The 23,623-nt window shown below is 37.0% G+C and overlaps 2 protein-coding genes across 2 annotated transcripts in view; one reads left to right on the top strand and one right to left on the bottom strand.

The window, feature by feature from the left end:
• Positions 1–1,594: 1,594 nt before the first annotated feature.
• Positions 1,595–7,788, top strand: LOC106135869 (serine/threonine-protein phosphatase 2A regulatory subunit B'' subunit gamma). Its single transcript, XM_060951128.1, has 7 exons — positions 1,595–1,793; positions 2,711–3,062; positions 3,449–3,620; positions 4,043–4,231; positions 5,014–5,150; positions 6,117–6,330; positions 6,706–7,788. Exons 1-7 carry the CDS (start codon positions 1,652–1,654, stop codon positions 6,931–6,933), a joined length of 1,434 nt encoding a protein of 477 aa, XP_060807111.1. The 5' UTR covers positions 1,595–1,651; the 3' UTR covers positions 6,934–7,788.
• The window catches only part of LOC106135955 (5-oxoprolinase), a 32,149-nt gene continuing 16,300 nt past the window's right edge, over positions 7,775–23,623 (bottom strand). Inside the window, exons 19-29 of the mRNA XM_013336378.2 lie at positions 19,975–20,150; positions 19,399–19,496; positions 18,007–18,117; positions 17,273–17,406; positions 15,994–16,105; positions 15,468–15,599; positions 14,782–14,874; positions 13,610–13,745; positions 10,204–10,311; positions 9,715–9,812; positions 7,775–8,902 (exon numbers count right to left, since the gene is read on the bottom strand). Coding sequence (XP_013191832.1) covers positions 8,756–8,902; positions 9,715–9,812; positions 10,204–10,311; positions 13,610–13,745; positions 14,782–14,874; positions 15,468–15,599; positions 15,994–16,105; positions 17,273–17,406; positions 18,007–18,117; positions 19,399–19,496; positions 19,975–20,150 — 1,345 coding nt within the window. The 3' untranslated portion in view covers positions 7,775–8,755. The remainder of the gene's footprint in view (positions 8,903–9,714; positions 9,813–10,203; positions 10,312–13,609; positions 13,746–14,781; positions 14,875–15,467; positions 15,600–15,993; positions 16,106–17,272; positions 17,407–18,006; positions 18,118–19,398; positions 19,497–19,974; positions 20,151–23,623) is intronic.

The raw sequence follows: 23,623 nt of genomic DNA, 5'->3' as shown, positions 1-23,623 counted from the left end.
ATAAACTTATTAAGTAATACACCTGTCTTCTTTTTCCTTACGAAACGTTATGCGTTTGCGAATGTATCTTCATCAAGTCGGGGATGTTCTGCTGAACAGTCAGCTCAAGATGTTCAAGTAGTACCTACCATAAACTGACGAGATTTCATGAAAAGAGTACCTACTTAATACTGAAAGGAATTAATTTAGGTAGAATTAACCTGCATAACCCATGTCAATTCTAAACGATCACATTTCCTGACTTCGGTTCAGAGACAAAAAGTCATTCATCGTCACGTATTTAGGCAGAAACCTTGTCATTTGACCATCCTGTACTCAAAAAGATGACTTTTCATAATACACGCAGCGTTTTTTTACCATAATAATATATTAAATTAAATAAATAAGAAAAAATGTCACATAACCGAACGCGTTGAAATCTTTAGTATGAAGCCGTCTCTCCAAAAAGTGAGTACCTACTAAAACGGAGAGGAATTAATGTACTTACATTCGTATGATCACACCTACCTATATCCCTGCGGGGTAGACAGAGTCAGAAGTCTTGGGAAGACTGAAAGGCCACGTTCAGCTGTATGATTAATGTAATTATAGAAATGAGATTCAAATAGTGACAGGTTGCTAGCCAATCGCCTACAAGAAGAATCCCAAGTTTATTAGTATTTCCCTTTCATCCATATCTTTCCACGGAAAGGGTATAGAGTGATCCTATTCTAATGTGACGGGAACGGTTTACATAAGTATAAGTATACCCTTTCCACAATTTCTATATCTGTGATGACAAAACATGGAACTATGGTAGGCGCGGGTGCTGCGGTGACCACATCCGTTTCTCCTTCGATTTCACATAAAAGCGGCAATTTTTGTGACCGCGAAAACAATGACAAATGACTTCATCTTGAGACCAAGATAATCGGTTGTTAAGTTGCCTTTACCACACGATTAAGTTGATTTTTAAAAGGTGATATTCTTTTCGCGCAGGTAATGTAGAAATCTGCACGGGGTGCTATTCAGTCAGAAAATTATTTTTTTGGTTGAATGTGAAAGAAGCAAAAGAACTAAGAATGCAAAGGTCGAAGATCTGCCTACCGCTTCGGGAAAAAGGCGTGTTCATATCTACTTAAGTATACATATTCGCTTTTAAAGGTGGTTCTAGTATATTTTCGTCAAATTTCTCGACTGCCTTCTCTTACTAAAACCTGCTTGGGGTATGATTCTTACAATTTCAAAAGCTTTTAATTCCATAGTCTTCGTGCTGAGGAGGTCATCCTCATGAAGGAGATAGAGTGAGCGCGATACGCGCGCCTCTAGTGTGCAATCATATAAATGTAATAAACTGTCACTGCCATCTATTGGTAAATAGTCAAACTATCTTACCTTTCGTTTCTAATTATTCAGGTAGTGTAGTGTTATCCTAAATTATACATTGCGCTACATATGTATTGATTTCTCTAAAATTTTACCTTATTTTATACAATTGTAAGATTTTTGATGCTTTATATTTTGTGTTACGGAAATATCATAGTTATAAAAAATAAAATGAAACTGTCAATGTCAACTGATGTGATCCGTCACAAGACAATGTTTGTTTACCAACGTTACCAACCAAGTGATTTTCATCGGTCTGCAAATAAATTGAAACTTTAACTTAAAAATGGGCGACACAACTACCGAAATTCAACCCGAAGACAGTGCAAACAACAACGTACCAGCAGAACCGAAGTCGGAGGAAAAAGACGATAAATTAAACAATGAACTAAAGAAAAGGCTACGAAGATACATAAAGAAATTAGACGGTAAAAGTTTGATTTTTAGTAATTATATTCTACCTATTACCTATATTCTACCTACTTACCTGCCATTATTCTATGCTGATTTAGTAGCGTAGTGAAAACACAGTGCTGGTTCTCTTCCTGCGAATATAATTAAGTAGCATCTTCCAGCCAAATTTTTCCTTTAAACCTGTGACTATTGGCTCTGCCTAACACATAAGTTATGATAGTAAATCATTATACAAATCAAACCTCTTTCCTGCAAAGGTAGGCAAAGACAACATGTTACATCTTTCTTCTTGCCTCAATCTCTGAAGACTTCTTTTGCTTAATCCATATTCTTATTTAGGAAACTGTTGACCTGGCCATGTACCCCCTGATTTGATTCCATTCAAAATTCTTACACTTGCTTTTATATCTGCTTTCATTAATCCTTGCAGCCAACATGTTTAAATCATTGAAGCAATTCTGGTTTTATACACATAATGATAATTTTCTCTACAATTTTTTTTTTGCAACAAGATTGGAATTGCAAAGTTTTTACAGAAAGCTTGGCAGATAAACTATTACATACATACATACATAAAATCACGCCTCTTTCCCGGAGGGGTAGGCAGAGACTACCTCTTTCCACTTGCCACGATCTCTGCATACTTCTTTCGCTTCGTCCACATTCATAGATAAACTATTTTTGAAGTTAATTACAAAAAAATACAATACGAATTGTAACAAAATTAATAGCGTAAAAATTTTTGATAAATTCATAAAGGTAAACTTGTTTACGCATTTATCTATTTCTCACTTGAGTGGTATGATGATTTTAGTTATAAAAAAATAAATATATATAAATACATGATTATATCTTACTGTAAATTACTGTAAAACTCTCTCAGCTGTTGTCTGCAAAATTACTGCCATAATTGATTTAATTTCTTTCACAGAATCAGACACAAGCGTAACAAAAGAGGAGAGTGAGAAAATAGAAATTGAAACGTTCAAACAGCTGTACAAACCTCCATTGGACGCCAATCAAGAGTCTTACAACAAAATACCTAAATTCTACTTCAAACTACCCCGCAGTGACGAGGTACTCAATCAGAAGCTTAGAGAGGAGACCAGAGCTCAGTTCTTGCAGAAGAAAAGTAAAGAATTACTGGATAATAGTGAGTTGAAACATCTGTGGGGGTTGATTGAGAAATCCAACGGTAGCTACAGTATGGCGAACAACCACGAGCTGACTATAGACTATTTCCAGTTCAGGAAGATTAGGGACGAGGCTGGACCTAAATATAGGTGAGGTTACAGAATTAAAATTACAGTATTGATTATACATTGAGGCAAATTATTTTTCCTCTTGCCTCTGTAGCGTGGCGCCGTTTTAGTCGCGCGAAAAACTATCGCCGTCCCTTTTCACGTCATTAAAAAAAGCGAAACAACAATAGTTACCATCATATAAATAGAGTCATGCGTGCTTAACTTAAAAGAATAAAAAGGGAAAAGAATTCTGACTGTAAAAATTCTGGCAAGTGTCTTCACAGCGCTATTTCACAAGGCTATCAAACGAATTTCGAGCTTTGGCAAACATTAAAGAATTAACCCAAGAAGTATAAATTTTGAGAAACAGACATAACTTGCCTTTTCAGTATCCTGTCAGATAAATTATTGTAACTCTATTGCAGGCCATACTTCACGGCAGAAGTGTTTGGTCGCTTGCAAGCGGCGGAGGGGGGTGTGGGGCGGGTGCGGGGGGTGTCTCTCTTCAACTACGTGATGAGGAGGGTGTGGCTGCAGCAGACCAGGATCGGTTTGTCCCTCTATGACGTCACGGGGCAGGGATATCTCACTGAACATGTATGTATTTTGTTATGTGTTAATGACAAAAAATTAACCAAAAAATCTTTTTGTGTCGATTTTTGATTTTAAACAATCTTATAATGGCGTTAGTTTTGGAATCTAGTTTAGGAATTAAATCCACTAACAAATGCCAAAATTTATCTCTGGAAGAAAAAGCTGGCAGCCCGAATCTTTGTCGAAATTTAAAGAGAGCGTTCAAAATTGCACACTTCACGCTGTTCGCCCTAACACGCTTCTTTTCTCAGCTCGAAGCTGAGAAACAACAGATATGTCTCACTTTGGCCATATTGAGACATTACAAATATACCTAATACTTTCTCCGTCTCATTTTTGCATACTCTCAGTAACACCACTCCCACCTCTATCCTTCGAATACAAACATTTTATGAGACTGAAAATATATAACAAATCTTTATCAGGACCTGGAGAGCTACATAGCAGAACTAGTGCCTTCCCTGGCGGCATTGGACGGCCTGGACTCGTCGTTCAGCTCGTTCTACGTGTGCACGGCCGCGAGGAAGTTCCTGTTCTTCCTCGACCCGCTCAGGGTCGGCCGCGTGAGGATCAGAGACGTGCTGTCGTGCTCCTTCCTCGATGATCTGTTAGAGGTGGGTCTGATTAATGTGGTAGGAAATGTGGACTTAGGATTCCTCTTAGGCTATGGTCTTGCAATGTGTCGCTATTTGAATGTCGATTATATCGTTAAGCTAAGTAGCTAAAGGATAAAAAACACATAAAGGATAAAAGCCACAAAACGTTAAAAGTACCTGAAACCGCCAAGCTTTCATGAAGAGAGTTATGAATGTGGATGAAGCGAAGGAAGTATGCAGAGATCGTGGCAAGTGGAAAGAGGTAGTCTCTGCCTACCCCTCCGGGAAAGAGGTGTGATTTTATGTATGTATGTAAACGCCTTTTTACCAGGCTCTTAGCTCAAATCACCATGAAATTCTTTAACAGTGCAGATGTAGTAAAAAGCTGTTTAAGATTACAGAAGTACTGATATAAAGGTCTTAGTACTACTTGCAACCTTCTGACCCGGGTAATATCACCAAAACTAATACATATATACTATTATATTATAGTATATATTATCATCTTATATACATTAAATTCTCGTGTCACAATGTTCGTTCCCGTACTCCTCCGAAACGGCTTGACCGATTCTCATGAAATTTTGTGAGCTCTCAATCTGAATAGGAACTCAATATGAGTATGTCTGAGAATCGGCCAACATCTATTTTTCATACCCCTTACTGATAGTGTTGTCCAACCTTAACATTTTATTTTAACTAGAAATTACTTAAAAATTATTTGTAGGTACATATGGCAAAACAACGTTTGCCGGGACATCTAGTTTTTTTTTTGTGTAATAAAGAAAATATACTTTAAGCTTCGCGAAGAAGACCTTCCGATGGAGCTCCAAGAGCAGAACTGGTTCAGCGCGGCGTCAGCGCTGCGGGTGTACGGGCAGTACCTCAATCTGGACAGGGACCACAACGGAATGCTGAGCATTAATGAATTAGCCGGGTGAGTCATTTTATCTCCGTTTATAAGTATTTATAAATTATAAATGTTATGAATGTGGATGAAGCGAAGGAAGTATGCAGAGATCGTGGCAAGTGGAAAGAGGTAGTCTCTGCCTACCGCTCCGGGAAAGAGGCGTGATTTTATGTATGTACCTATGTTATAAGTATTTAAAGAGAGAGAGAAAAAAAAGAGATAAAATATTACATAAAACAACGCCTTTTTTCGGAGAGGTAGGCGGAGACGGAGACTACAATCTTTCCACATGCCACGATATATTTCACGCTTCATATACATACATTTATTTATCTTAATTTTTTATGCAAGCTCGCCAGTTTCGGTTACTCTTGATCTGACCTTTCACCGGGACGCATAATAAAATGAGAAACAGCGATAGTATTTCGTGCGATAAAAACGGCGTCGCGCGTGCCATTCAGCGGGGGCTGCTTTCATTCATCATAAATATTCGAAACCTGAGGCCACGGGAGTGCCACCGCCAAGGCGAGTCAAGGGAAGAGCAAAAACACTACCTACCCTTCGAAATGTTTATCGTTTTTATTTGACTTTCATTATAAATATAGTCACGTCTATACTTATCCCTTGCGGGGTAGACACAGTCAACCGTCTTAAAAAGACTGATTAGCCACGTTCAGCTTTTTGGCTTATTATCATTAAGCCAGAATTGAGATTCATATAAGTGGTAGGTTGTTAGCCCGTCGCCTAAAAGAGGAATCTCAAGTTAGTAAGACAGTATCCCTTGTTAACCTTTTACGACATCATCACACTATCATAATTACTACTGGATTTTCCTTTATATTTTTTTTGACTGGATGAAATCCCATTGGCGATAAGTCCGCCATTGTACATATTCTTCTAAATCCAATAACTGTTTTGTAATTTGTTATATTTATTTTTATGTGCAATAAAGAGTTTACAAACAAACAAACAAACAAACTACTTGTATTTCAGTTACGGCTCGGGCACCCTGACCCGCGCGTTTCTCCAGCGTGTGTTCCAACAGTGCCTCACGTACGACGGCGAGATGGATTACAAGACGTATTTGGACTTAGTCCTGGCGCTGGAGAACAGGCGGCAGCCGGCGGCGCTGGCGTACCTGTTTCGTGTGCTCGATATCAATTCCCAAGGATATTTGGACGCGTTCACTCTAAATTATTTTTTCAAGGTCGGTTCATTGTTGGCATAATTTTTTTGTTTTTTTTTTTTGATGTCTCGTGTGGTTTCCGGCGCAATAAAAAAAAAGAATATGATCACATTGATCACCCCATCTTTTCCCATGGATGACGTAAAAGGCGAGTAAGTGATAGGCTTATAAACTTGGGATTCTTCATTTAGGCGATATGCTAGCTACTATTTGAATTTCATTTCTATCATAACGCCATACAATATGAAAGTGGCCTTTCAGTCTTTTCGAGACTGTTGGCTCTGTCTACACCGCAAGTAATATAAACGTGACTATACATATGTATGTATGTACTATCCTTTTTTATTTAATGTCCTTTCTCTTACCTACCAATGATATTTATTTATTTAATAACAGGCGATACAAGAACAAATGGTGGCCCACGGCGCCGAGCCGGTCAACTTTGAGGACGTGAAAGACGAAATATTCGACATGATCCGGCCCGTTCATCCCGCGAGAATAACTCTCAACGACCTTATAAAAAGCGGTCACGGGCATACGGCGGTGTCCATATTGTTGGAGTTGCACGGGTTTTGGGCGTATGAGAATAGAGAAGCTTTGGCGGCCGCGGACCACAGCGCTTGACCACTGGACCGGGGGGAGTTTGGGACCCTGAGGAGTAAGACTTTGAAAGATGATGTCATTGCCAAGATGATAAATTAGCGTGTGTCGGCATACGTATGATAGAATGTGGAGGAGTGTAAATCTTGACCACTGGACCAAAGGGAGTTTGGAACTCTAATGTGTTTGTGCAAGACGAAGTGATAACAGAAATGATTATTTAAATTCACAAAAAAATACCATCTTTTAATTGTAAATCTTGACCACTGGACCAAAGGGAGTTTGGAACTCTAATGTGTTTGTGCAAGACGAGGTGATAACAGAAATGATTATTAAAATTCACAAAAATGCCATCTTTAAATAGTAAATCTTGACCACTGGACTAAAGGGAGTTAACGTATAAATGAAGATGACACGTATGCGTACATACATACATATAGTCACGTATATATCCCTTGCGGGATAGACAGACTCTTGAAAAGACTGAAAGGCCACGTTCAGCCTATGTCTGTTTTAATGAGAGTATTATTACATGTGTGGGTGATAATGTTAAAACCCAGTTTAACTGGACCAATGGGAGTTTTTCGTCCTATGATGCAAAACGTTAAATGATGTGATGCATAGCTATAAGGTAATATGATAAATTAACCTGTGTTGATGTTATTTATGTATCATATTGTTAGAAAGTGGATTTTTTTACCACCGGAAGATAATCTGTTTATTTGTCACAAACAACAAGTTTGTGTAAAATGTAGAGTATATTATGTCCAATGCACTGATGTAATAGATTTTTTGTAAATATTAAAATATTTACAAGGAGCTGAACTTTTGAAAAGGAGTCATCATTTGTATGAATAAAACCACATTTAATGCAACAAAATTTAATTTATAACAATAATTGAAAATTGCCTTTGGTAGTGTATAATAATATGTACTTTGTAAATATTTTGTAAACAATATGATTGAAATAATTGTTAGCACTTAAATATTTAATTATAGTACTTATAATAATATTTTTTTACAGTTCACTGTTTATTATTTTCTTATTATAATTGCACATCTTTCCCTTTTCATTGGGTAAGTAAATATAAAGCATTTAATAAAAAAAATACAACATTTAAAATCAAAATACAACATCAAAAAATATTTGATAAAGACACAACATTCAAAATGAATAACAACTTAATAAATAGAAAAATACCTTTTTGATTACATAATTTTATATGATTATTGTTTAAAATTCGTACAAATTATTGAAGTGAATCATAAAAGTCAATTTTTTTCAGATGAAAATTATACTATCTTATCTGAAACATTGTACTTTTTAAAATTAAGATTATGCATATTCGATTTTTAAACTGCGTAATTGACAATTAACCAGTTTTATTTGTAAATGCATATTCTTTGAGGAAATATATAACAATTTACTTATAACACAACAATATTCTATACTTCAAATTTGAAGCTTAAACTGGCTCATCACGGCGATAGGATATTTTCTTAGAAACAAACTATTTGTGCGTCCGTTCGAAAATGGTTCTTAATATATTGAAATTAAGCACACAATCCTCAAATATAAAACTCTCTCATTCACAATGAGTAGAGTTTCATATTTAAATTGTGTGCGTTACAATGCATTATGTTCCAGTTTTGAATTGTATTACTTACAAAATGACCGAATAAAAATAAGGACATTTTTCTGTTCGATTTGCTCTCATCTTTGAATCAAGTATATTATTATAGTTCATTGAAGCTTTAAAATTTTTATTTTATTGTAATGAGTAAAATAAAAATTTTAAAGCTTCAATGAGCCACACAGCCTGCCTTCACAAGTGACGTCACTCTCTCACACCGACTCCTGCGCACTCCGGTACTCGTAAACGCTGCCTCGCTCCACAAACTGGCCGTACGTTGTCCCGGCCCGGCGCTCCGGCGAGGTACAGTCCGGCAAACCGTACCCGCCGCCGCTCGGCGAGTTCATTATATATTTATCCTGAACAATAATGGGGAACATAGATATTTATTTATTTACCTTCATTAGAAAAACAAACAGTTACATAGTTGTTTATTAATATGTATTATCTTATACTATGATGCATAAACCAATACTTTCTTTTGTTTACTAATACATAGTATCGAAAAGACAAGAATTATATGGGAAATTTAGATTTCCAGTGGCCTTTCAGTGTTTGTGAGACTGTTGGCTCTGTATGTATTTAAAAATAATTTTCAATATTTACTACACTTAATAAAAAAAATATACACAAAAAAAAAATTTTTTTTGCAATTTATTATAAAGTATCAATAAAGCAATATGTAACATGTTACGTTGATGGAAATTGTCGTCGACGGATGATGACGAACATACACACAATCGTTTACATTGGATGTGTCACCATGATCCAACATGGGTCAGGTTCCTCTGAAAAGATTGTGGAGGTCCGGCGTGACTCGCTTAGTGACCTGACTGACCCAATTTAAGATCATGGTCAATAGCGTACCACGGTCTAAGGTGACGGACCTAACGCCAGGAGGAATCAGTAAGGTGTAGGTGTATATGTAATAAATATGTTCCGGCGAACGCTATAAACATTATTTTATATAGTATTATTCTCTTGATTATTATTATTTGACATTGGAATATTGACAAAATGATCTTAATTAGATAGAGCCCTTATACGCTGCTTATTTAAAATATATGAATATAATTCCAACGCCTTGAGAAGTAGAATATGTGTGCTAAAAACTGTACCTAAATAAAAGACCAAGATAAAGAGTCAAGGAATAAATGATAATGAAACTTACCCCTGGATAAGCCTCTATGGACGCCTTCCCTCCCAAGTTGATAAGGCGGCCGTCACTGCGAAGCAACAAGTTCAAACCTCGCTCACCGGGTTCCCCGCCTAGATAAATAAATATAAATATGTATAATATACTTACAACAGGGACAAAACACACTCTACCGCTGCGCCACAGAGGCCGTCCAATATATTTATACGAATATATACGTAAAATATAGTTATTGAAAGTAAAATTTTGTCATTGTCCTAATTAGGTATATTATAAATGCGAAAGTTTGTAAAATGTGTGTGTGAAGTCTTTAACGCAAAGAAAAAAAATTACATGAATACAGTTGAGACATCGGAATAATAAGTTATTAAATTTATTAGTTATTAATAAATAAATAAAAAACATTATCTACCAGTCCACCAATTTTTCTTCTAATGACACTTTGCTGCACATCTACGCTCTCTATAATAAAATTACATGCTTTTTTCAATGGGAGTTTCATACCGTTCATGCCGTAGGGACAGAAAGAGCGTCTCTCAGTGAGCACGGACAGCTTCACAGCGCGGCGGAACACCAGCTCGCGACGGACACCGTCACCCCCGCGCCATCTACCTGAAATACATACATACATACATATAATCACGTCTTTATCCCTTGCGGAGTAGATAGAGCCAGCAGTCTTAAAAATACTGATAGGCCACGTTCAGCTGTTTGTCTTGATGATAAGAGTTAAGATTCATATAGTGACGGATTACTAGCCTCAACGAAGAATACCAAAATTATAAACATATCCCTTAGTCGCCTTTTACGATATTCATGGGAACGATATGGCGTGGTACAATTCTTGTTTCCATATTAACCTGTAATAATAGCACGTACAGATACACATACTATATTTACACATATACACATACATTACAGATACACATACGTTATTTATGAACACACCATACCGCTCCAAAATTCATCTGTCCTCTACTACTGGAAGAGATTTCTATTGAAATAAGTAGCACCTTTGTACTAAAATAACTGTATTAAATGCTCCTGTATATAATTTTGTGTACATAAATAAATAAATACAGATTATATAACATAACATTTCAGTAACTTGGACACTAAATGTTATAAAACATGTTATACATATATTAAGTTATTTAACAATGTACGTAATAGAACAAGGAAAACTAAAAATCTTGACTAAATTACGGACTATTTGTAATTTTTGACCAAGAAATACATATAACAAATGTTTAAGATGCTATAAAATTGGTGTAGCGTGTGTGTCGAGATGGTTTTGAGGTTACATTGCCGAAGAAAATGCTTTGTGGCATTAAGTCCACCTGTTGTACATTTTACGTGCATAAAGTTTAAATAAATAAATAAAATGGAAGGCGCTAGATGGCGCAGTGAGCGGGTTCCGGGGCGGCTGCTCGGCTGTGATTGGCCGCCCAAGCATCGCGTGATATTTCATGGTAGACGCGGCGTAGACAAACAGTTAAGCCGGATTTACATTACAGAATTAGTTGCATGACATTTGTTTCAACAAAAATATGCGCATAGCACGAAAATACTCCCGTTACACAAAAATAATGCACGCATTGTAGAACTGAAAAAATTTTTTAAGTGATTTATTGTAATTTCAATTACTAAGTAGCTATTTGATTAACCCGTTACAAATGTGTATTCAGTTTCTATTAAAAATATATAAAAAAAAAATATTTTTCATTCAATACGTATCTACTTAACTTCCTTATTTTGTGATATAAAAAGTGGTGAGTACATCTTTTTTGTCTCAGTAGTTCAACTTTTCGGGAGGATTGTTCTAAGTTGAACTACTGAGAAAAAAAAGTCTCACTAGTTCAACGATTGAACTGACCAATTGAACTAGTGGGAACTAGCCGTAACGGCTTTAGTGTTGCTTCACCATTGTTGCCGGGAACTACACGTAGTGTTGCCCAAATTCAGTCTTGGTCTTGCAGTCTTGGCCTTGTTCTTGCGTTTTTGCAAGACCAAGACCAAGAACAAGACCAGGTGTATTGGCGCAAGACCAAGACCAAGACTGACCGTGCAAGACTTGAGCAAGAACAAGACATAGCCTGCAAGACTCTTGCGTCTTGCAGCTAGGACTTAGCGCTATTTCACTGAGTAGTTAGGTGTAACAGTTCGGTGTATAGGTAGGTACGCTTAGGAATTCTATGAGACGCAAAAAACTGTATCAAAGAATATGAAAAACTGGACTGGAGAGCTGACTCGCGTACATCTGTAACAAAGTTACGCAGTATTTCCAGTAAAATAAAAAGAAGTGAGATAGTGAAGAAGAAGTTTCAGTCTGCTTGTGAAGCAGCTGGCGTGCCATCAAATCTAAATGCCATTCTTGACTGTCCAACGAGATGGAATTCCACACATGATATGATTGGATTTGGTTTAAAAGTGAGAGCGGGCATTGACATATTGTGCAGTTCTGTCACTGAATTAAATAATTTTCAAATCACAGCTAATGAATGGCAGGTACTCGAAAAATTACATAAATTTCTAATAAACTTTAAACTTTTAAGTACAAAACTTGGTGGAGACAAATATGTTACATTACCGCTAGTCATTGTATCATTCAATTTCTTGCTAGATAAAATTGAATCCATGGTAAAACAGTTAGATGAGAAACCTAATCGATCTGAAGTGGATGAAAGGCTCATTCGAGCTTTCCAAGCAGCTCGAGACAAAATGCTTAAACATTACAAGAAGAGCAACTGGATTTATTGTACTTCTTTAATTTTAGACCCAAGGCATTAGGCTCAGACTTTTGACCTGACAATGTGGGGGAAACAACTTAAAACAGAAAGTCTGCGCAAGTTCAATGAACTTTATGAAGAATATAAAAGTCTACACTCACTGAACAAATCTCTGGAATTACCAGAAAAAGAAAATAAAGTATGTGATGAAGATGAAGACGTAATAGACTTTGATAAACTCTATGAATGTCCCTCGACGTCATCTGGATCTTGTCTTCAAGGCTTAGTGATAGACGAGTTGGAGGAGTACCTGAGAAAACCAAGAACTGCCAGCTCGGGAGACATTTTAGATTGGTGGAGGACGCATGAGACAGAGTATCCGATTTTATCGAAAATGGCCCGTGATTTTCTCTCAATACCTGCAACTTCAGTACCTGCTGAGAGGTTATTTTCTAAAGCATCATTAGTAATTAGAAAACATAGAAATAGGTTAAGTGATGAGTCAGCCAGATGATTACTTTGTATTCATTCTTGGTCAAAAAATTGATATAAACTATCATAACCTAATGATAAAGCTGTTGATTTGTGTTGTATTTTATTTTTTATTCAAATAAATGATAAAACCTTAAACTCTTTTATTAAATTTCTTATAAGTTGAGGGTTCAATCTCTTTCTAGACAGATAAGTATTGTTCTTTAAAATACAGTCAAGTTATTGTAATTAATTTGTTTTTTTTACATGTTTTAGCAAATGTAAGCTTATAAATCATAAATGTTTATTAAGAAACAGTTACTTCCATGGAAAACGACATATATCGTAGGTCAGTTGATTTTTCGAATTTCTTATCAAATCTTCAGTTATTTATTAATCTGCTTGATCTTTACCTATGGCTATGTTAATTCAAGCTCACAATGTTCCAATTCTAATACGTTTTTCTAAGATTTAAAGTAAACTTTAATAAATAGTAATAGACTAATAGGTAATTGCAAGACTTGCAAGACTCTTGCTGCAAGACCAAGACCAAGACCAAGACTGGGAGCGCAAGACCAAGACCAAGACCAAGACCAGGTGTATTGGCGCAAGACCAAGACCAAGACTGGCTAAGTCTCGTCTTGTTCTTGCATTTGGGCAACACTAACTACACGGCCCAAACACACAAAAAGCTACAAAGATAATCTTACCAGCGCCGCCAGAACCTTCCCTCAGATGAAACCCAGTGACCAGCATGGGGTACCTCCTCTCCACTATCTCCACGTCGGTGATGCGAGTGTTGGTCATGTGTGTGTGGACCCCCCCTGCGCCGTGCCAACCGGGTCCCTGTGTAAATACATTCAATTTTACATACATACATATAATCACGTCTATATCCCTTGCGGGGTAGACAGAGACAACAGTCTTGAAAAGACTGATACGGCCACGTTCAGCTATTTTGCTTTAAAATAGAATTGAGATTAAAATAGTGCTAGCCCATCGCGTAAAAGAAGAAATCCCAAGTATATACCCCTTAGTCGCCTTTTACGACATCCATGGGAGAGAGATGGAGTGGTCCTATTATTTCTTTCTATTAGTGCCGGGAACCACACTGCATTCAATTTTAATTGAATAGGAATCAGTCTTTTCAATACTGTTGGCCCTGTCTACCCCGCAAAGGATATAGACGTGACTATATGTATGTAAAAAACATATTAGGCTTCCATAAAATTTGTCTCATGTTATCTTTACTTCAATTATCAATCTGGTCTGCATATTCTATAGTATATTCTTCAATGACTTCTAACTATATATCCAGCCTAGAAAGTAGCGTCGTACACCGCCAAATTAGTCTGGTGCGTACTTCTTTCTTTTTTTATAACATACGCGTTTCTCGTTACTTTTATTTATTTATTTATTCTGTATTGTAACATTTACAGATTTTTAATTACGATAGGCACACTTATAAGTATTTATATACATATCGATATATGCAGAGATTATTTACTCTCATGACTGACTCAGAAACAACTTGACTTATATTATTACTATATTACACATACATACATATGATCACGTCTCCATCCCTTGCGGGGTAGACAGAGCCAACAGTCTTGAAAAGACTGATAGGCCACGTTCAGCTGTTTGGTTTAATGATAGAATTGAGATTCAAATAGTGACGGGTTGCTAGCTCATCGCCTAAAAGAAGAATCCCAAGTTTATAAGCCTATCCCTTAGTCGCCTTTTACGACATCCATGGGAACGAGATGGGGTAGTCCTATTCTTTTTTTTTATCGGTGCCGAGAACCACACGGCACTATTACTATAGGTATTATATACTTTTATTCGATATTTTGATATTAATTTATAAATGAAAGCTCACCGCGCCACTGCCGCCGGCCACAGTCTCATAATACCCCCAACTCTCTTCGCCGAGAGTCAGGTTGTTCATGCACCCTTGAGACGCTGCACATACCTAGAAACATATTTATTTCATTAGTTAATTCATTTTAAGGATTTTCGTAAACAAACATAGGAAGGCTACATTTTCAGCAGCCTAAGTCGTGGGTAATGCTAGTACATACTTACATATAATCACGTCTATATCTCTTGCGGGGTAGACAGAGCCAACAGTCTCGAAAAGAATGAAAGACCACGTTCAGCTGTATAGCTTAGTGATGGAATTGAAATTAAAATAGTGACAAGTTGCTAGACCATCGCCTACAAGAAGAATCACAATTTTTTTTGCCATACCCTTAGTCGCCTTTTACGACATCCACGAGTAAGAGATGGAGTGGTCCTATTATATTAAGTACCGAGAACAACACTGCACATAAATAATGAAAATGGGCAACATTGCTATGTACTATTTTATATGTTGTCTATGGCTGTTGTCTATTGCTAAGATATATGGTTGACGCTCCCTGGTCTTTCTGTTCTATGCTTTATACTCTACTACAGTGTAACAAGCTATCGTTGAGGACAATAAACAAATAAGTCCAGTTTCGTGTGATTTCAAACTTTAACATGACACCTGCAGTCCGCTACATTCTAACCTAAAAGACTCACTTGAAAAGCTTTCAGCACGACATCGACTATCCTTTGCGAAGTGAGCACGTTGCCGCCGACGACCGCGGCGCCATCTGACGGGTCCAGGATCGAGCCCGGGGGAATTACCACCGTCACGGGGTTCAGGCAGCCCTGGATAGGAAATCAAGAAAAACATACATACATACATATGATCACGTCTATATCCCTTGCAGGGTAGACAGAGCAATCTTGAAAAGACTGATAGGCCACGCTCAGCTGTTTGGCTTTGTGATGGAATTGAGATCCAACTAGTAACAGGTTGCTAGCCCATCGCCATAAAAAAGAATCCCAAGTTTGTAAGCCCATCCCTTAGTCGCTTTTTACGACATCCATGGGAAAGAGATGGAGTGGTCCTATTCTTTTTTTTTAATGGTGCCGAGAACCACACGGCACCGATCGATGAAGGTTTATATCTTTAAACGTTTCCCGTACGAAGCCGGGGCGGGTCGCTACAACAAGTACAATATAAGAAGAAATCTATATAACATTAATCTAACAATGTTACCTGATTGAGCGGTACGTCGTGACCCACCATACAGCGCAGGCAGTAAATGAGCGCTGATAGAGTGATAGCCCTTGGCGCGTTCAGATTGCCCCACACTTCTACACCAGTTCCGCTGAGAAAAAACGAGAGAGGATGTTAGTTTATATATATTTATTTTTTTAAATAAATAAATAAATATATACGGGACAAATTACACAGATTGAGTTAGCCTCGAAGTAAGTTCGAGACTTGTGTTACGAGATACTAACTCAACGATACTATATTTTATAATAAATACTCATATAGATAAACATCCAAGACCCAGGCCAATCAGAAAAAGTTCTTTTCTCATCACGCCCTGACCGGGATTCGAACCCGGGACCTCGGGTGTCACAGACAAGCGTACTACCGCTGCGCCACAGAGGCCGTCAAATATATTTAAACTTCATTGCACAAAAAACACATGTATAGCACAAGTGGCGGACTTAATGCTAGAAGCATTATCTACCAGTCAACCATTGGGTCTGACAGAGAAATACATATATATACATATATATACATATATAATCACGTCCCTTGTGAAAAGAATTATAGGCCACGGTCAGCTTTTTGGCTTGATGATAGAATTGAGATTCAAATAGTGGCAGGTTGCTAGCTCATCGCCTAAAAGAATAATCCCAAGAAGGCGTCTATATCTCTACCCCGCAAGGGATATAGACGTGACTATATGTATGTATGTATGTATGAGTTAGTATCTACATACATACATAAAATCACGCCTCTTTCCCGGAGGGGTAGGCAGTGACTACCTCTTTCCACTTGCCACGATCCCTGCATACTTCCTTCGCTTCATCCACATTCATAACTCTCTTCATGCAAGCTCGGCGGTTTCGGGTACTTTTGACCTGACCCTTTTACCAGGACGTCCTAAATTTGATCAAGATACGTTCGTCTAGGTCTTCCGACCTCCGACCTTTCCCTCCACACCCTCCATGTATATCTGCTTAGTCAACCTGTTTTCATTCATCCTCTCCACATGACCAAACCATCTTAACATACCTATCCTTTTCTATTCCTGTAACTACATCTTCCTAATTGTAATTAATATTCAAATAGTGGCAGTTTGCTATTAATGAGCCTTTCCCTTGATTGCCTTTTACAATTTGCATGTAAAGAGAAACAGCTGGCGCACTTTTTTTCCACACCCTCCATGTATATCTGCTTAGTCAACCTGTTTTCATTCATCCTCTCCACATGACCCAACCATCTCCATAATATATTTATTGTTATATTTACTTACGTAAAATCACACAGAGCACTCCCGTTCCCTTCGTCCAAGGTCACAGTTAGCTGTATGGGAGTGCCGTTGTCCATATACTCGGTCGCTTTCAGCACAGTCGACCCGGTCTTGACCAAGGCGTTCTTGGCTATTTCCTGTAATAAAAGAAATCGTCATAGATACTTATTATATACATTATACCTAGACGAACGTATCTTGATCAAATTAAGGACGTCCTGGTAAAGGGTCAGGCCAAAAGTACCCGAAACCGCCGAGCTTGTATGAAGAGTTATGAATGTGGATGAAGCGAAGGAAGTGTGCAGAGATCGTGGCAAGTGGAAAGACGTAGTCTCTGCCTACCCCTCCGGGAAAGAGGCGTGATTTTATGTCAGTATGTATGTATAGATACTTATTCTTATTATAAACTGATTCTCGAGATTTTTTCCCTTCACCTTATGGGCGTAAGTTAGCGTTACGGGGTAGATAGAGCCTAAAAATAGTCTCGAATGCCAAGGAACATCTGGTTATATCTAAATATATAATTTTAGCCTGAACCAGATTTTCTTGATTGATTTTCAGATATATGTATATAACTCCGATGCCTTGAGAGGTAGAATATATAATACGTGCACAAAAACTGTACCTAGATAATTAAAACCTACATTGTAAACATATTCAAGGAATAAACAAAATGAAAACATAATTTGAAAAAGGCCGTGAAATTTTATCAAAAGTTAAATAACAAATTAACTGACCTTGAGCATATCCCTGACTGCAATTTCAGCGTTTCTCTGTATGTGCGTCATGTACGCTTGAACTACATCCAAGCCGTATTGGTCTATCAGCTCGCCCACTAGTTGGATGCCCTAGAAATATTATTATGATTGAATACTCTTAAATTTGTAACGTTGCTATAAACATTAACCACTTGTGAATTTGTAAATTATTGAACACTAATCAAAAGACTGTATTCTGATGCATCTAACATTGTTTGTTTGTTTGTATTTGTTTGTAAACTCTTTATTGCACATAAAAATAAATAAAACAAATTGCAAAACAGTTATTGGATTTAGAAGAATATGTACAATGGCGGACTTATCCCCAATGGGATTTCTTCCAGTCAACCAAAATATAAAGGAAAATCCATAATTAAAAGGCAGCGCACATAAAAAGCATTGAGATGCAGTAAAATAAACAATAAATTTCTACATATCTAATTAAAGATAAACATACATAAATAATATATATATTTATAAACTTACATATTTATAAGTACACTCAATTGTTAGATGCATTAGAACACAGTCTTTTGATAAGTGATTTAAAAGAACTAAGGTTCAGAGCAGATCTCGTATCTTGTGGGAGGTTATTCCAAAGCTGAGCAGAACGAACACTAAAAGACAAGCCATAAGTCCGAGAAGAATAAGGAGGAATAAGTAGTTTAAGATTATTATGAGATCGCATGCGACTATCCGTCACACGGAACGAGAAATTTTTATGAAGATAGTGAGGAAATGAAGGATTAAAAAGGATATTAAACAAGAGAGATAGTGTGTGAACATTACGTCTAAGGCGAATGGGGAGCCAATTCAATTGGCGAACATTATGAGTGTACTTATATTTATGTAAGTTTTTATATATTTTATTTATGTATGTTTATCATTAATTATTTTGTAATTAATTGATTGTTGGAACGCATCCTCAATGCTTTTAATCTGCGCTGCCTCTTTGATTATGGATTTTCCTTTTTATTTTGGTTGACTGGAAGAAATCCCGATTGGGATAAGTCCGCATTGTACATATTCTTCTAAATCCAATGACTGTTCTATTTTTGTTATATTTAATGCAATGCAATAAAGAATTTACAAACAAACAAACAAAATTTAAAAAAGAATTGACGGCATGGTTGAATGGAAAAAGATTTTATAGCATTAAAGAGTATATGGACGATAAACATTGAATTTAACTATTTACTTATGATTTACTTAAAATGTATTTAAAAAAAAAATAAACAAATGTAATCCTAATTTTGAGTTTATACCCATCATTAATATTTGCGCGCCTGCATGCAGGTTGATTTATATGTAAAAAATATGTGAATCATGCAAATAAATTATTTTATTCTATTCTATTCTATTCAAACTTACCCTCTGATTAGCAGCCACTTGTGCCTTCAAGTCAGACAAGTTGTCGGCCAGATTTCTGGTGCCGGAGCACCCTGGCTCCTTGCCTGGCTTCATCAGCTCTGAAACATACACAAAATACAGTGTCTATTATACATTTATTATTATATACGAGAGGTTTCGTCGTTTTTTTGAAACCTCGTAACTTAGATTTGGATGATGCTAAATAGTTAAAAATTTTAAAATAGAATGCCATCAGTAAAATCATTTATATACCTATTAACGAATTAATAATGAAGATAAAATATAATCTCGCAATAACCTTCAGTAAGTAGTAAGTAAGTGCCGTGTTGTTCCCGGCACCAATACAAAAAAGAATAGGACCACTCTATCTCTTTCCCATGGATGTCGTAAAAGGCGACTAAGGGATAGGCTTACAAACTTGGGATTCTTTTTTAGGCGATGGGCTAGCAACCTGTCACGATTTGAATCTCTATTCTATTGTGAAGCCAAATAGCTGAACGTGGCCGATCAGTCTTTTCAAGACTGTTGGCTCTGTCTACCCCGCAAGGGATATAGACGTGACTGTATGTATGTAACCTTCAGTAAGCTCCCCCTCCCGGAACATCCCGCCGTCCACCAAAAGCATGCTTTTGAAAGCAGCGCCCTCTTGCGACAGCGACACCGAGTGCGGCGGCATGGAGCCGGGCGACAGCCCGCCGATGTCGGCGTGGTGCCCGCGAGACGCCACGAAGAATATGGGTCGGGGGTTCGATCTGTATTGAAATTAATATACATACATACATATGGTCACGTCACGTGATATTTCAAAAATATTAATTCAGTGGATAATCCGTGAAGAGCTTACAAACAAATAAACTTCCTTCCTCATTTAAATATTACAACCCCCCAGATACAGTAACAAATGCAGAAAGAACGTGAAACTAGAGACAAAGAAGTTTTATAATTATTTGCCATTCTATAAGAAATCAATTCCATCATTAAGCCGAGCAGCTGAACGTGGCCATTCAGTCTTTTGTTTGTTTGTTTGTTTGTAAACTCTTTATTGCACATAAAAATAAATATAACAAAATCAGAACAGTCATTGAATATAAAAGAATATGTACAATGGCGGACTTATCCCAATCGGGATTTCTTCCAGTCAACCAAAATAAAAAGGAAAATCAAAGTCAAAGAGGCAGCGCAGTTAAAAGCATTGAGGATGCGTTACAATAATCAATAAATTACAAACTAATTAATGATAAACATACATAAATAAAATATATATAAACATACATAAATATAAGTACACTCAAATGTTAGATGCATCAGAATACAGTCTTTTGATTAGTGTTTTAAAAGAACTTAGGTTAGGGGCAGATCTCGTATCTTGGGGAAGATCATTCCAAAGCTGAGCAGAACGTACACTAAAAGATAAACCATAAGTTCGAGAGGAATAAGGAGGAATAAGTAATTTGGGATCGTTATGAGACCGCAAACGACTATCCGTCTCACGGAATGAGAAATTATCATGAAGATAGTGGGGGAAAGAAGGATTAAAAAGGACATTAAACAAGAGAGATAGTGTGTGAACATTACGTCTAAGGCGAATTGGGAGCCAATTCAATTGGCGACGAAACTCTGAAACATGATCGAACTTACGAAGACCGAAAACAAAGCGAATGCCCTGGTTTTGTAAACGCTCTAACTTGTCAAGCAATTCCTCAGTAATGTTCAAACAAGCAACATCGGAATAATCTAGAAGAGGAAAGAGAAGCGACTGAACAAGCACAACTTTAGTGACGACGGGTAAAAATTTTTGCATTCGGCGAAGTGAGTGTAACGACACATACATCTTACGGCTGATTTCATTAATATAGGGAATCCACGAGAGAGTCTGGTCAATGATGATACCCAGATTAGTCACTTTGGGAGATAAAGGAATAATATTGTTATTCAGAACTAGGCTAGGAACCATCACATTTTCCAATTTCGAAATATAATGCGGACTACCAATAACAATGGCCTGTGACTTGGCAGCATTAACTAAAAGACCAAAACGGCTTGACCAATCTGCAATCCTCTCCAAATCCGAATTAATGGTACTAAAAGCATCATTAATATCATCCAAACTAGCAGACGCATAGATCTGTAAGTCATCGGCATAAAGATGAAAATTAGAGGAAAGAGATGCAGTAATACCATCAACGAATATTGAGAACAGAACCGGAGAAAGAATGCCACCCTGCGGAACACCAGCTACTAGATCACACCAATCTGAGAAGCAATCATTCAATTTTATACGTTGTTTACGACCAGTAAGGTAAGATGAAAACCAACAGAGGGCATTTGAGGAAAAATTTAAAGTACGTAAAATTTCAACCAAAATATCGAAATCGACAGTATTAAAAGCACTTGTGAAATCAAGAAGAACAAGTACGGTAAGCTTTTTATTATCAATATTAAAACGGATGTCATCCGTAATTTTTACAAGAGCTGTCGTAGTACTATGGCCACATTTAAAACCTGATTGAAAAGAACTTAAAATATTATAGCGAGATAAGTGTGCACTTAATTGTTGATGGACATGATATTCCAAGATTTTTGACAGCACAGACAGAATTGAAATAGGACGCAAATGAGAAGGACTTGAAGGCGAATTTCTTTTAGGAAGAGGAATTATGTGAGCGAGTTTCCAATTAGTGGGAAAGATGCCCGACGATATGGAACAGTTTAAGATGTTTACAATATAAGGGGCAATCAATTCCGCTATCGGTTTAATCATATCAAGGGATATAGCGTCATCACCTACTGCCCTTGAATTAATGGACTTAATTAATTTTATTGCATCGTCAATGGTAATCTCATTTATACAGAAAGAGGGGAAATCACAAGAAGGTTGAACAGCCAGACTAGCAAGCGTTGCCTGTTTCGTAAATGACGAACAATTCTTAGAAGAAGAACAAAAGTGCCTATTTAATTCATTTACGTCCATATCAAAACTCTCCTCAGGCCCTTGCTTTCCAAAACCCAAACCCTTCAAAAACTTCCACAATTTACCAGGGGGACAGTTTTCCACATTAGAATGAATATATTTGCGCTTAGCATCCCTACATTTTTTATTGCAAAAATTACGAAGAAAAACATAAGCAGAATGGTTCTCAGCAGATGGGCACTGACGTAATTTTAGTTTAGCTTTATCTCTTCTGGCCATGCACTTCCTGATCTCGGGTGTGAGCCAAGGAGCAGGGTTATGTTTAATGCGAACAGGATGAAGAGGAGCATGTTTATCGAAAAGTGATAATAAGATTTCGTTGAATTTAGAGACCTTTGAATCTACGTCTGGAGCCATTAAAACAGTGCTCCAGTCCGCATTATTAAAATCAGTTAAAAATAACTGTTCATTAATTGCCGTGAAATCACGACGGAAAATAACTTTGTGTCTACGCTTAGGAGAACGCAACTTAAAAGACGCATAAAGAAGGTCATGAGCAGAAAAACACACTGCATTAAATTGGCCATGAACTGACACAAGATCCGGGGAAGAAGTGATAATAAGATCAAGAAAAGAAGGCGGACCATTATGTGGAAAATGTGTAGCGCTAAGAGGAAGGCAGTGTAAATTTAAAGAATGAAGAAGAGAAAGAAGAGATCTTGATCTTGAATCATTTTTAATAAGACAAGTATTAAAATCCCCCATTATAATAATGTGTTCGAAACGACTACGATAATCCGACAAAAGAAGCTCAAAAGAGGAAAAGTAATTTATATGAAGAGAAGGGCAATAATATACACCAAGAAGAATTTTAGTATGAGAAAGGGAAATTTCTAGAAAAAGGTGTTCAGGGTTTTCATATGCAGAAGGAGATTGAGATAAAATTTGGCATGGTATATCACCTCGTAAATAAATAGCGACTCCACCACATCTTACCATTTTAGTGACACCATTAGTGACGGTTTCGTAAATTCGATCATTTCTAAATAGTTTAAATCCCGGAAGGGGATACATAGTTGAAGGAAGAGAAGTTTTCAGAAAGCTTTCCGAAATGAGAATTGCGTGAACGGAAGAATTAGAAAATAACGACAATAAGTCGGAGTAATGTTCAGGTATGCTTTGTGCATTTATGTGTACAACATTAAAGTTCTTGGAGAAAGAAGAAAAAGTAGCGTTCAAATTATCGCCTAAAGATCGCTCAAAATCGTCAGCACTGAGGAGGCTGTCCGAGGAAGAGGAAAGAGAAAAATAATC

Source organism: Amyelois transitella, chromosome 24 (genome assembly GCF_032362555.1).
Source record: "Amyelois transitella isolate CPQ chromosome 24, ilAmyTran1.1, whole genome shotgun sequence".
In the NCBI taxonomy this organism is placed as follows: Eukaryota; Metazoa; Arthropoda; class Insecta; order Lepidoptera; family Pyralidae; genus Amyelois; species Amyelois transitella.
The sequence above is the reverse complement of the archived record's forward strand: the minus strand, read 5'-3'. Positions and strand labels throughout refer to the sequence as shown.